We start from the raw sequence: 14492 nt of genomic DNA, 5'->3' as shown, positions 1-14492 counted from the left end.
AATTTATTTGGGCACTGTAGTGTTGCATCTGAAATCTAAGCATATTAGATTTCTAGCTGAGAAAATTCCTGTCAAGTTTCTCTCATTAAACAATATTTTAAAAATTCTCCTTATTTGGAGAAGATTGAAACATAGCTACCCTCTTTTTTTCATACCAACTTGCCTTTAGTTTGGGCTTGTAGTGTAAGGCACTTTACACCATCAAAACCAGATGTAATTCTCTCAGGAGAGGGAGGAGGTGGAGCCAAGTCTTGAAAAAAGGGATTGGTTGCTTACATGTTTTGCATTCCAGGAAAAATAAATGTGTTCCCTAATTAATCCTAGAATTTCCTGAAGCATGTAAGCTACAATGCATTACATCATATCTTACTTTATTTATCTTCTATGACACCCTTATATGAAGATTCCAGCAAGGTTCTACTCACACAGTAATTAAGAGATGTGTTAAATGCATTCCACAGCTGCAGGCATACTACTGCTGGAGAAATGGCAAGAGCTATTTTGTGTTTTCCATCAGTGAAAAAGGAATAATCCCCATAATGCAGTCCTCTGGAACTGAAAAGAAAATCCCAGCTTTAGTGTCATTAGGTTCTGCCTTCTATATTGCCAGGAACTACAAATACAAAATATTTTTAATAATCTCTTTCTTCTGGAAGGACTCCCTACAGCTGCATGAGCACTGCCTCCAGCACTTGTTTGTTTGCAGTGCTGGTTCTTAATTTTAGTGGACCAATGTAAGAAAAGTTTATCATCCATCTCCAACATTACAATTTATTTTTTTTTCTCAAACTTCATCTTTTACCTTAGTCAAACCTTTTTAGATACTGTGTTGCTTTCATTTTCAGGCTGAACACCTGTGCAGGTTGTATTTTATAGCATGGCAATCACATACAACATAGGAGGGGGATCTTCAAACATCAAGAAGCTGATAAAGCATGGGCTGGGAAATAGGGATAAAGCTTTTAACTCTTATTTCAAATTCAGCCTTCAGGTCTGAATATAGCCTTTATCAGCAGCAGTTGATGGCCTTTTCCTTATCATATGAAGAATTGTGAAATCAGTTAATAGTTTGGATCTAATGCTTAATAGTTAGATATTCAGAGCCTCTGAAACCATCATTCCTATCAACACAATTCTGGCAGCCACATTGCAGATTGATAAGATAAACCTTATTGCAAATAAGCTGTGCACTTCTCTCACCTCTTCATTTGCTCTTTTCTTGATAAACTGAGGAAGTATCACCTTTTGATACAATGATTTAATCCATCTGTTTACTGAGAATCCTTTTGGATTCTCTATCATAACAACGATGACATTCATAGGAATAGAAGTAAACGAGCTTCAGTACAAGGAAGAAAAAGTGGAAAAACCCCAAGGGATGTTGTAAATTACATACCCAGATAATCCAAATTCTTAATAATGCCACCTCATCCTTCCCAAATTTGTGGAAGGGGAAACATGAAAGAAAAGACAAGCATTCAGGATTCTAATGTACATTTTTATTAAACTTTGGGTTGTCTCTTTCCAATACAAACTGCCTTTGGAGGTGTGGGAAGCCACAGCTTGACTGTAACCCTTGACCATATGCACATGCACAGTATGTGACTGTACTGTGCTAATGCCACCAGGTACCAAAAACATTGATTGAGCAAAGAAGGAGGCAGAGCCTATACCAAAAATAGCTGCACTTGAAACAGAGTACAAAGAAGGTAAAAGGCCAAGAATGCCCTGGGAACCACAGTGATATGGTTCACACAGATTAGTATGTAGACAATAAATTCCATGTTTACTGCAGCCGTCGCAACAAGCTGATTCTTTGAATGCCTCTGACTCAGTGTTGGTTCTCATCTGAAAGCTATTATTGTGGCTGAATTTATCCTCTGCTGCTTCAGTGGAAGTCAGTGTCACAGTGAAGAGCACAGTGTTTGTTCATAGGCTTTCTACTTTTCTCTGTGATGACCAAGTGGCCGAGATTTTTAACAAGGCCAGCACCCAGCCTCCATCCATCTTCTGATCTGAGACAAAGCCCTGGTATTTCTACCCTCCAAAAGGGACTTGTTGGAGCATCTTGGGCTTTTCCCCTTGAGATCTGGTCAGAGACCAGCTGTGTCACATTGGTCTTTTGTTAGTCAGAAACCTCAGTTTTCTGAAGTTTTCCTTTGAGTAACTTAGTGTTGTAGTATGATTTCACAGGTGATAGAGTGGAACGACTTAGTCTCAGAGCTGAAAAAAAATTATATAAAAAAGATGTAGCTCTAGTGGTTCTGAGAGGTGTCAGATGAGTAAATTTTACTGGTAAAGATTTGCCTCCAGGACAAGTAAGCTTAGTGGATGTTCAGACAACACACAAAATTGCAAGTTGTAAAATAGGAGTCTTTGAGTGCTTTGGTTACTTTTGTATTCCTGGACTAAGGCTGATAAATCAGTCATACATCAATTAAGTAATGAGTGTGCAGTGACTGCATTCCCTGGGAAACACCAGTCTGGGAAGGCTCTGACCCTCTGGCTTCACTTTCTTCATGAAAACCTATACAGAAATATGTTCAGAAATAGTTTGGTTTCCACCAAAGCAGCAAGAGAATAAATCCAATTGAAGCTCTTGAAAACATAACTATGAACTAGTTAAACCAAAGTGGAATTTTTTTTTTTTTTTTTTTTTTGTTTAGAGCAGGAATGGCATCAGGGCTTGTAGGGAGCTATTGCTGAATAGTAGCCAGCAGGCTGTGATGTAATGGGCTTTACTTGTGTGTGTGGTACACACACTTCCCTGTGATTTGCATGCTTATTATAGCATCTTATCAGCTGCTGTAAAGATAAGGAATTCTACCACGTCATTTTGTGCTCTGCATTTATTGCTCATTTGATTCACATACACTTGGTTATTTAGGAGGAAATGGCATGAGATGAGTGAATGTGATCTCGAGGGTGAATGTGAGCATTGAGGGTGCCACGTTGTAGAGAGAGGTCCCATGTACCACATGGGAAGGAGAGAGATATTCATGCTTCCCCCAGCCCCTGACAGCCACCCATGCTGGCTTTGCTCGTAGGAAGGAAAGAGCTGTCCAACACAGAAGTCCTCTGTTCAAATAAAGGGGAAGAAAGAGATGAAGGGACACAGTGAGACTGGTGCACAGTGGGAAGTGATGGGCTGCAAGGTGCTTAGTTGATCCAGGGATCCTCCTTTATGACCCTAATTCATTTAAACTCTGCTCTGCACCATCTTTAAAAGGATCTTATTTTTACCATTAAAATGGATGTTATCAAAGTAGAGTCATATCCAGGCTTTGATCTCTGTGCTATCCAAATGGTGACATTTATTCCATCAATAAGTTTACAAAATAGCATGATCTGAAAACAAGAGGTTTTGTCTGACCTTCAATGTCTGTGTTTACTTTTTCAGCGTTTTCTGACACCTTATTAAAATGGGGCTTAAGGTGCAAAGGATCATAATGTGAAAGACAACTTCTATTGCTGACAAAGTGAATGTTTGATCCCAAATGGCAATAATTTTTTTGTTTGTTTTTTGAGTCTTTTGGACAAAATAAATATGACATGCATGGAATTGGATTCTGGCAGGAATTTCTTAAAGCCGCAAAATGACAGCAAATTTATTTCATTTGCAATCTCCATTGAAAAGTGTGTATTTGTTTCTCTGTGGTGAAATCAGGATACTTAATTGCAAAGGTTCCTGGAGATGAGCACTTTAGCTGCCAACCAGGAGCCAACAGAATAGCAGCCCAAGTGCTGAAGCTAATGGTAGTGTCAATCTATTGTGTCATAAATTACATCCTGTTATAAATAATGAAATCCTGGAAACAAATGCAACATTCTCATTCTTCACCCAGGTTTTTCCTCTATTTTGTGATGAAAATGAGACTTGAAAAACCCACATCATTAAATGCCATCCTTTTCATGTTGAGTGGCATTTTTTTGGTGGTTTTCCCCCATCCCTTTTTTTACTAGGCTACTTTGATTAGAGAGTAGACATGTGGATGAGCTGTCTTGATGATGTGTGTTTGGCACTTCCAGATTCCACGAGAAACCCTAATTCCTGATGGCAAGACAATAATCTGGGACAGCATGCAAGGCTTCAGGATACCTAAGGCAACTTACAAATTCATCGGGCTCCTGAGCTGTGAGACGACTGTGGGTGGGCACACGTACAGCACCAAGTACCTAACACACAGAGAGAGTAGGTGGCATTCCCCTCTCCCCACGTGTCAGAAAGCACCCTGCCCTGCTGGCACTGCTAATTGCTCTCCCTCTTTGTCACACGCAGCCAACACAATTTTTGATGTCCAGTTAAGCACCCCACGTCTTGTCAAGCTGCTGAAGGGAGACAGCCTGGCCATTAACTGCACTGTCACTGCAGCCTGGAACACCAGAGTGCAGATGACATGGACTTACCCTGGAGAGGTGAGTGCTGTGGCTGGAAAGAAGAAACCAGAGGTTTCCCACACATCATGCTGCATCCAGCATCCCGGGAGGAATTCTGCTTCGGAATGCTTGCCGTTGTTTGCATTCCATCGTTTTGACCCTTGCTGACTTGTCTCTTAAGGTTTCTTTTTTTTCCTTCTGATGCTTAATTTCATAAGTAAACATGTTTACACAGTGTGCTCTGGATATATTGCATAATCACGAGCGAATGCTAGAATTGTTTCATCCCTGTGAGCTTCTTTTTGACCTGATGAAACAAGAGAAATTTATCACCCCGTCCTAGGCAGGGGCTCTCTCTTGTGACAAAAAAGTTTTCAGCAAGGCTGTCTTCTCAACACATTCATTTCAAAGACTGGCAGACAGTCAGGCACCCGATTCAAGCATGTTTAGAAAAGATATTTTGATTTAGCTAGCCAAAATCTCATTTGTTAAGTGTCACACGAACAATCCTCTTGTTTTGACAACTACAGGAATGATCTTGAATGTGCTTCTCCACCTCCCACATTGGGAGCATCCTCATAAATATTTGTCACTTACAGAATAACTGCCAGGGAGTCCGTGTAAAACTGATAAGAAATTTGACATTAGCTTAAGGTTTACAACTCCCATTCCTTTCATGTCAATTTGATTTATGCTGGTGATTCAAGTCAAGATCATTTATTATGTCACTCATTGTATCTAATCACAGGCTGAAATTATGATTGCATTATATAGGGAAGATTAATGCAATTATTTATTGCTTACTGTAGCCATTTTCCCTGGCATTTTTTCACCTCAGAAATAAACAACTTAGCAACAAGAAATGCTCCAAATATATTATATTGCTCGTTGCTGCCCTACCAAGCCCTATCTGGGCACCACACTTGTGAAATTGTGCTTTGTTTTTATTTAGATGGTAACTGAAGGGTGCTCAGTGTTTATAAGACATCAACAATGTCCTGGGTTAAATAAACTTTGAGGCCAAATGCTGAGGGGGAGTTGCAGGAAATAACTCCTCAGAGTCACATTATCTTCAGTTCCACCCTGCTATTCCCTTGCCAAATCTAGTCCCTTTTCCGTCTGTAGCGTTTCCAGGATTCTCCCCTCCTTGTGTTAATGTCCTTTTCTTCTATGTGTCTGCTTCCTATAGCACTGAATCCAGCCACCAAACTATGTACTGCTCTTCATATCATGGCTTCAGGGATTTTTAGGAGCAGTGCTGGGCAATGGCAGCGGGGAGCTGAGAATGTTGATATGGCAGACTATACAAAAGGGAGGATGTTCCTCTGGAAAGTACTAGTTTGGATGCCATGACAACATGGGTGAAGACAGGGATGAATTGCCCTATAAGGTTGCTTATATTTTTTATTGTTGGCCCTCTGGAAATGTTAAGCATCTTTTGCTCACCTGTGCTGTACAAAGCCATCTGGGATTTTTTTTTTTAAATTAAGTTATGTTGGCAGTACAGAAAAATAAAAATCTTAATAATGATGAATATCGGTGTAATTAAGCTCTTTCTGGTTCATTTCTTTGGCTTTTATAGACGAGGAGAAGAGGTTCTGTAACGCAGCGTATCGACCAGAAGAATTCAGAGGCCAACATTTTTTACAGCATCCTGGTTGTGGACAGAGTGAGGGATGTGGACAAAGGCCAGTACACCTGCCATGTGAAGAGTGGGCCCTCCATCAAGGCTGTCAACACAACTGTCATTGTTTATGGTAAGAGGTTCTGCACATTTGTAGAACACTCCCTGCTCATGCACCAAGGTCACTCATGTGATAGTTTTACATCGTGACACAAGGTGGAAGCGAATTTGTAACACATTCATCAGGGGCAGAAAACAGTAAACAAGGGAGAGAGGTCTCCAGGAGGGAAAACATGTGCCATTTCTTCCATGACTGTTTTTTACTGCTGGCAATAGACATGTTAGAGTTCAATTTCATCATTTTTGTCTGCTAAATATTGTGATGGCGCTGTCCTCAGTTCTAGCAGATACAATAAAGGAAATTCTAGTTTGGGGGGAAAAAAGAAGGTACAAGCATAATTTAAATAGAAGAATCCCACTTCCTCTTCTATTATGCATTTCTTTCTATGAAAAAATAAAGAAGAAATAAATACCTTAACTCTACATGGAGCTGGTAGCTGGTAGACCGTTCAAAAGATGCAAATCATTCGGTTTTACAGCATGACCCTTGACTATGGTTTGTCTGGGCCTCCTGTGAAAACTGGAAATTTCTGATATCATTTCAAATGTCTATGAATAAGGACTTTTTTTGCATTGGGACTCTTTGGGAAGTGAACTTCTTTGGGACCTCCTGTTACAATTAGATGTACTCAGATCTTTGGAGCACCATTGGTGTTAAAGACCAAGTGGCTGGTGGGTGTCCTCCACAACCATGGCTCATGGTCAGAATATGGATTTATTGCATGTTTTCAGTGGTGTATCTTTTCTCTCTTATCTGGAAGTGTGGACTAAGCACTCTTTGTTGGTATTCTTAGAATTCCAGCCCATTTTCTCTGTTTAAGCTCTGGAATAAGACACTGGGAGCATAGGATGAATCATGATAAACAATTACTGTGTCTTCTGACAGATAAACTGCATCTGTCAGAAACTGAGGTTGAGATTAAAATTAAAATTAGAGAACTTAGAGATTAAAATTAGAGTCAGAGAAGCTGGGACTGTTGAAGTCAGCCTGCATTCACATAAGCAGCCCCATCTACAGGATACCCATATTAGAAAGAGCCTTTGTGAATAAAGGTTTGCAGAATCAAGGCTGTATCTTTATAACTTGGCTTGTGTAATTAAACTACTTATTCATCTTGTGCATGTTATTTTCAATGTACGTGGTAAGTGTGATTAAATGTTGAACTTGTTTAATAGATATCCATCATCCTTATGCAGTTCACAATGTAAATAAATATTTCACCATAGGTACCATCAAAGGACACTCAAATATTTTTTATACTTTGAATGTTTTATTTTGTACAAGTTGGCAGGGGGAGAAAGAGATATTTTCCAATGTATTGTATGAATTTTATGTGTTATTGCCTCAACTTGGCAGAGAGTTGGAGATATGGGACAGAGCAACTGGAAAAGAACAAATTCCAGCAGGTTGATATTATTCCAGTGAAGTGACAGAGATCTGTCTGTTTGATGAAACAGCTGTTTACCAATGATACAGAAAGTCTCTGCCTTCTCTTCTGCTATTTCTCTGAAGGTCCCTTAAATCCTCTCTGGCAAAATATTTTCTTTTGGAACATTCATTGATTCTTGGCCTGTAGGAATGAAAAGGTCATCTGATCATCCTCAGTTCAGCCTCCCACGTACTACAGACCACTTTATCTCTTGTGCCTTGTTTTCTGGCTGGAGCACAATGTGAATTTGGCTAGAGTATATCTTCTCCAAGTAGATTCATGCCCTGGGAACTGTATCTCATTTTCTTGTATATTTGTGCTATTCTTTTCTATTTTATAGATCTCTAGGAGATCATGCTCTATTCTTGCTGTTAACATTTGGGACCATCAAACTTACTAAAGATAATTTTTATTTGGAGTCACATTTGCTTGAGTAAAGCTACTCATTTTGCAGGATGAAAATCAGTAACACAAAGCACTTCTTTATTTCGTTTAAGATAAAATGTTCATCAATTTGAAACGTCGAAGGAAAACTGCACTGGAGGCTGTAGCTGGAAGAAAATCCTATCGTTTGTCCATGAAAGTGAAGGCATTTCCCTCTCCAGAGGTTATATGGTAGGACAACAGTTACTTCTATGCATGCTGGACCTCTTTTTATGATACATTTGGGGAGGATTTTTTTGATGTTTCAGAGCTGCCTGGGGTTCTAACTATTTATGAGAACATTGCCTCCATTTCACAAGTGCAAGAAAGGAGATATAGAAAGTTTATAGCTAAGATCCTCAAACAGGTTGGATATGTCTCCTCTTGATTAGTGGATGTTCTACAGCTAAATATCACTACCAGCCTTGACTGAAGTGTTGCATCCAGCTTCACTCAGACCTAGATATGAAACCTGAACTTGCTTTTCAGAGAGTAAGAGAAAGAAAAAAAGGTTTTCATTAAAATAAGTGATTGAGTCATACAGACGTGCACTACTGCAAAAAAGTGGAAGTTGATATTATTATGCAGTGACCTGCAGGTCATAGATCTACTTCAGCAGAGCATTCACTGGATCATTCATTTTGTCTCATGTTAAGACAGTTTTGGAACAGGTTTGTGTTGTTTTTATTAATCCAGACCACTTTCATATTCAACAATGTTATCTATTCACGATCTCAAGGATTTTCTTGTTGAAATAATTTTAAACACCAATAGCTCTGGCTCAATTAATTGCACTTTAACAAAGGGTCCAATACAAGACTGATTAAGAAAAGAAACCATACATACATGAACAGTGGGAGTTAATGTTACAGCCAGGAATTAATTTTGCTCCAAAATGTTGTCTTATTTTACAAAATCTCTACACTTATGGCTTCATGTGTAAAACTAAGGGGTGAGTGTGACACTGATACCAGCCATTTACACATCATTTTCTGTTTCTCCAGTGTTTGGGTTTATTGACTACACTATACACATTCAAAACTTCTGAACTAAAAACATCTCCAAACATTTTAACTAACTTTTTTTTTTTTCCAATTTAAAATTGAGATTGGTCAAACATTGGAATAGATAGTCTAGGGTGGTGGTGGAGTCTCTATTCTTGGAGATGCACAAAGCCATACTGAAAATGGTCTTGGGCAACCTTCTGACCTTGCTTTGTACAGGACATTAGACTAAATGTCTTCCAAAGGCTTTTTCAGCTGCAGCCATTCTGTGTTTCTCTAAAATACACATACAGTGAAATGCCTAAATCCATAAGTCCTTTGACCAAATTTTAGTGCTTCTCTAACAACAGTGAGAGTTTTCTGGAAAAACTTACTAAAAGCTGTGAATCATTTAGATCAAATCCATCATCATAATGAGTATGTGTTGCACCCTTCTACTAACACCATGTTAACCTCCTTGCAGCTTGTTAAAATGCACTTTACACTGTATCTTAGACTTTGAAGAAAAATCTTTTGCTTCAGGAATCTGTGTGTGAGCAACAGTTAGTACTTGCTATGCTGATTTTCTGTTATCTTTAAAAACATTCCCTTGATAGCAGGATATCTGATTCTGAAGTGCTTATCTAATCTACTTACTCTTCCTCTTCCTAAAATCACAGCTGTGCTTAGGGTACTGTAATACTTTGTCCCAGGATGTATTCTGAGGTCATAGAGAAATGGCCAGTGCAAGGTGATGCAACCTTTGTTTCTGTGACCAACTCTAAGCTAAAATGGTTCTTTTGGACTAAATGGCAGTCACAGCCATGGACAACTGGGATCTTCAGAGACAGAATTGCCATTTTCAGCAACTTTTAAATACCACAGAGGCCTAGCAGACTCTTACCAATTTTAATATGCAGAATAGTGCTCTCTAAAGTGGTTTACAAATATCAGCAATCTTATTTGAAAGGAAAAGACAAGCCTCTGGTAAACAGAATCTCAGACTGGAAATCCAATCCCTTCCCAAAGACTGAGGAATATGATGTGACATGGGTGGTTTAAGCATAAATATTTTTCAGAATTTTGATTCCTGGAATTCCATGAAACAGGTTAAAAGATGGGCTACCTGCTGCTGAAAAATGTGCCCGGTATGTGGTTAAAGACTATTCCTTAGTCATCAAGGACGTTGCTGAGGAGGATGCTGGGAACTACACCATAATACTGAGCATCCGACAGTGGAACTTGTCAAAGAATCTTACAGTCACTCTTACTGTAAATGGTAAGTTTGCAACATGTTCCCATGCTTCTCCTGCACATATTCAGTTCTCTTTCACCAATCTTGCATCAGGGCATTGCAGGTTTTCTTAGTGATTTCATGGACCCAAACCCAAGCCTCATATGTAGGGTGAAAGACCCATCTTTGAACTAGAAGGTGGACACTGGTTTTCATTAGAAGTGTTTCTGTCCTCCACAGTCACATACTTGCTTCTCATGACTTAAATGTGTTATTAAACACTCGTCTGACTTGACTTAGGACTGCTGTTTTCCTTTGTTCTCCTGGGGATTTTTCTTGTTACTCACACTGCAAGAATGCAGTATATTTATAATAGTGCAATACATTGGAAATAAGATGGCTTTAATCCCTTTCCAATTTTTACCCTTTCCAGTGAAACCACAGATCTATGAAAAGGCCGTGTCATCATTCCCTGATCCCAATCTGCATTTACTAGGCAGCAAACAAGTTCTCACATGCACTGTGTATGGCATTCCACCACCTAAAATTACATGGATGTGGTATCCCTGTAAACAAAACCATTCTAAAACAAGGTAGGACAACATCTTTTGCTTTTATTTAGTATGTCTTCTTTTACTGTTACACTTAAATATTCTTTACAAGCATAAAGCTTTGCTGTAAACATTGCCTAGTTAATAGAAAATGTCTACTTTTTATCAATAAATTTTTCAGTGGACATGTAGTCACAATGCAAGCTTTTCTCTATCGTTATTTGAAAATGGAGTGGTTATTTGGTATTGCTATTTGGGTTTATTTACTGTTCACTTCTATTCATGCATGGAATATTGGTCCAGAAGGGATAACTGCTTTTGCATTTTCATGAGAGAAGACAATGCGTTGCCAAGTTCACATGCTTTCACATGGAGAAGTTTTTCTCCATGCACAGTGAATCCTATGTGTGACTTCTTTCTAAATCAACAGAAAGCATCGTAGAAACTTCTTCCATTATGAAGGTCAGATCTCTCCTGTGATATATTTAGTCATAGATTCAATTCAGCAAGCTTAATGTGCCCATCATTCTCCAGATGATATTTAAACAGGGTAAAGATTAAATGGCACCATGCAAGCTTACTTGACGTGGTGCTCAACTAATCCTCTTTTTATGTTTTAGTTTTCTTTGGAACTTTGTTTCTTATGATTAGGAGTTTGTGTTGACTCACTTATCCACAACTCTTCCTGCTTCATGAAATCTGACACAAACTTAATGATTAACACTCAACCTCCACAACAGCATTTTCATTAAGTTGCTGTTGGAGGGTTCAAACAGGCAAGGTATTTGGATCACACCCAATGAAGATATTTTAAAACCTAACAAGTTTAAGGCACAATATTTTCTCAGTTTCAGCTGAAGAATAATCACATTCCACAGGATTTCACTTTTTCAACACTTTCATAGAATTGGAATTTAGCCCCAGGCAAATATTCAAGTACATGCTTAATTGCAAGGGTACAAGAAACTTCCTTCAACTAAATAGGACATTTCAATACTAAATATATATGTAATAATAAGGGTGTCAGTACTAAGCATCTCAAACTAAGGATACTTGTAAGTGCTTTGATATCAGTGAGAGAGTGGTCAGCACTTCCTAGAAGCACATGTTATTCTTCCCACTCTGTTTTTGGGATTATGTTAATGGCTATCTTTCTGTGCCCTTCTCACCAAGAGGTGGCACTAGCAATCTCTCCTCTTGCTGGAATAGGTATCACCTGAAATTGTCCATTTCAGAGACAGGTGAGAGTTGCATTTCCTCTGTCTGGTATGTAACCTTACAAGGACAAGCTGCAAAATTTGTTTCTGCTAATAGATGTAAGAGAAGAGAAATCACAACAACTTTTAACTAGACAAACCTTGAGAAAGGCATATCTGAAAATTTTCATTCTTTTAGTTGCTTTCAATAGTTTATACAACTATGAATACTCTGGATTGAAATCCAGTGCAGCACTGAAGAAACTTTTGTTTCTTCCTTGGGAGGTGGTGCTCATGTTTTGTCAGGTATTTCCTTCTGTTAGCAAGCACAGCTCTGCACTCCAGCACAGGAGAGCGTGTCATCAGAAAGAGGAATTAACATCTGCACACAGGTGCTCAGTAATGTGCTGAACTCCATTAAATGCTAATTAGCAGTGTGTTTGAGCAGGTGATCAAAGGTGAAAAGTAACTATTTGAATCAGCTATTGGCTCTGTTACAATGTTGTTTCCAGACTGGCTTCCAAATTGCCTGCATAATTGTTCTGTGATATTCCCTTTAACCCTCTCCCTTTCCTTCTCCTTTAAGTACTCATTGAAGAAGTCTGGAGAACACCATTTTTAATGCTTTGCCTAAAACGAGTGGGATGGCTCCCTCTGAATAATATAACAATTAGCTATTGCAGAAAGGCAGAAATACCTGAGTAATTACATTTTCTCTCCTGCTTCAGGAAGGGAGCAGAGTGGAGTACCTCAGCAGCTGGCACACCTTGCTCAGGCTGATGTCTCTGCAGGTTCAGGTGCTCCCCCTGAAGAACTAGAAAACCCTTTAATCTAATTTATTCATTTTTCTTTCCTCTCTGTGTGATGGGAGGTTTGCCTGAACAACAGATTTAATGTGCATATACCTTGTGCAGGAGATAAGAAACATATCTTGTTCTGCCATTATATAATTTTTTTTTGTATTCATCTGCCCAACATTATGTTTCCAATACTAAAATGTTGCTCTATTTGTGCTCAAGTATTGCTTGTTTCAGTACATAGATCTAGCTTGTACTTCAAGTCAATAAATCCCCACAGGCTACCCTTCAGTGTAAGGTCCTAGAGATTCTCCAGAGATTTCTGAGTCCCATGCCATAGGACAGAAGGTGCACTCTGAATAATCTTTGCTGTTTCTGCAAAGACCTTGCAGTGCACTACTGGCTCCAAGATCTGCTGGCTCCAATATTTATACGTGTGTTTAACTTCACAGCACTTGAGCACTGCAAGCTGGGGACTAACTGCGTGAGTTAGATGCTTTTATTTCTGAAGGACTCTTGCCTTTAATAGCAACCATTAGGTTGTGTGGATGCTCCTTTCACTTTATTTTCCAAGCAGTATTTCAGTTACAAAAATATAAAAATACCTCAATGAATTCCATTGCTTTTAAGTGCAGATACAGTTTAATGCCTTCTGATTGATACAATCCATTTGCATAACTTTTCTCTCTACTTTACTCAGGCCAGTAACAGGAGACTGGCCAAATAAAATAATTTCCATAGTTTCCTTGTAGCAAAGTGGCAAAATTGCTCAACAAATGTGAATTTTTGAAATGTGGAAAGACCAACATCATTAAAAATGCCCTGTTCTTTGTTTTCTGTTGCAAATACTTTGCTTAAATCAAATCTTGCCATTAATCAACCTTTTGGTAGCTAACTAGCTAACTAGATATGTAGGTGGAAAGATTCTTTTCTGATGTTCACCCAAAAAAGGAAACATAGAAGAGTCAAAGAAATCTGTCTGGGAAAAGCAGCATTCTGGGGTTTTTTTAAGCTTATGCAGAGCTATTAAATTAGAGATTTAAAAGCCAAAAGACAGTAGAAAATACAATCCGAAATAAAAGTCATTTTAAAAAATAATAATCTTTCTTAAAAGATTGAGAAGCTGCTTTTCCAGGGCTATCTTACTGCAGTGTAGGCTGCTGCTCTGTAGCTGACACATCTCCAGGCTGGGCAGCCCCCAGGTGTTCTGTGGCCATCCTGTCCATCCTGGACTTGTCTCAGGCAGGGTTGTCAGCACAGGTGTATGGGGACAGGCAGCAGCAGGGCTTGCTGAGGCTCTCCAGGCAGGCTGGGATGCACCTAAAACAGTTCTGAGGCTGCAGAACAGCATCTGCATGCCAGGAACGTGCTTGATGTTAGTGGTTCTTGACCTGAGTCTCTTCAGTAGATTTTGTTTCTCTTGCACTGACCTGGCAGAAATCACCAAGAAAGGCATGTGGGATACTGCTATTGCTCACATTGCTTGCTCAGCAGCTGTGTAGGGTTCTTTGGGGCCAGTTTCTCTCTCTGGACATTTCTGTGTGGGCAGTTCAAGAGAGATCTTCAACATCTGCCCAAGGTTTCACTGACTGGCCCTTCAGAAACTGCAGACAGTTACAACACTCAAATTTTATCATGGGTGTTTCAACTCTCCCATCATCTTACTGCCTCCCTCCTCCTGAGCTATCAGCTTTGTTTAGCATCAAACTGAATGTTATATTATTATTTTACAACCCTTCCGTGACATCAATCTATGT

The 14492-nt window shown here is 39.1% G+C and overlaps 1 protein-coding gene across 1 annotated transcript in view; it reads left to right on the top strand.

The window, feature by feature from the left end:
- FLT1 (fms related receptor tyrosine kinase 1) overlaps positions 1-14492 on the top strand; it is a 105802-nt gene that overhangs the window by 25608 nt on the left and 65702 nt on the right. Inside the window, exons 5-10 of the mRNA XM_056487924.1 lie at positions 4030-4192; positions 4280-4416; positions 5960-6134; positions 8049-8166; positions 10067-10236; positions 10625-10784. Of these exons, the coding sequence (XP_056343899.1) occupies positions 4030-4192; positions 4280-4416; positions 5960-6134; positions 8049-8166; positions 10067-10236; positions 10625-10784 (923 nt within the window). The remainder of the gene's footprint in view (positions 1-4029; positions 4193-4279; positions 4417-5959; positions 6135-8048; positions 8167-10066; positions 10237-10624; positions 10785-14492) is intronic.

Source organism: Oenanthe melanoleuca, chromosome 1 (assembly GCF_029582105.1).
Source record: "Oenanthe melanoleuca isolate GR-GAL-2019-014 chromosome 1, OMel1.0, whole genome shotgun sequence".
NCBI classification, from domain to species: Eukaryota; Metazoa; Chordata; class Aves; order Passeriformes; family Muscicapidae; genus Oenanthe; species Oenanthe melanoleuca.
This window is presented reverse-complemented; position numbering and strand designations above follow the sequence as displayed.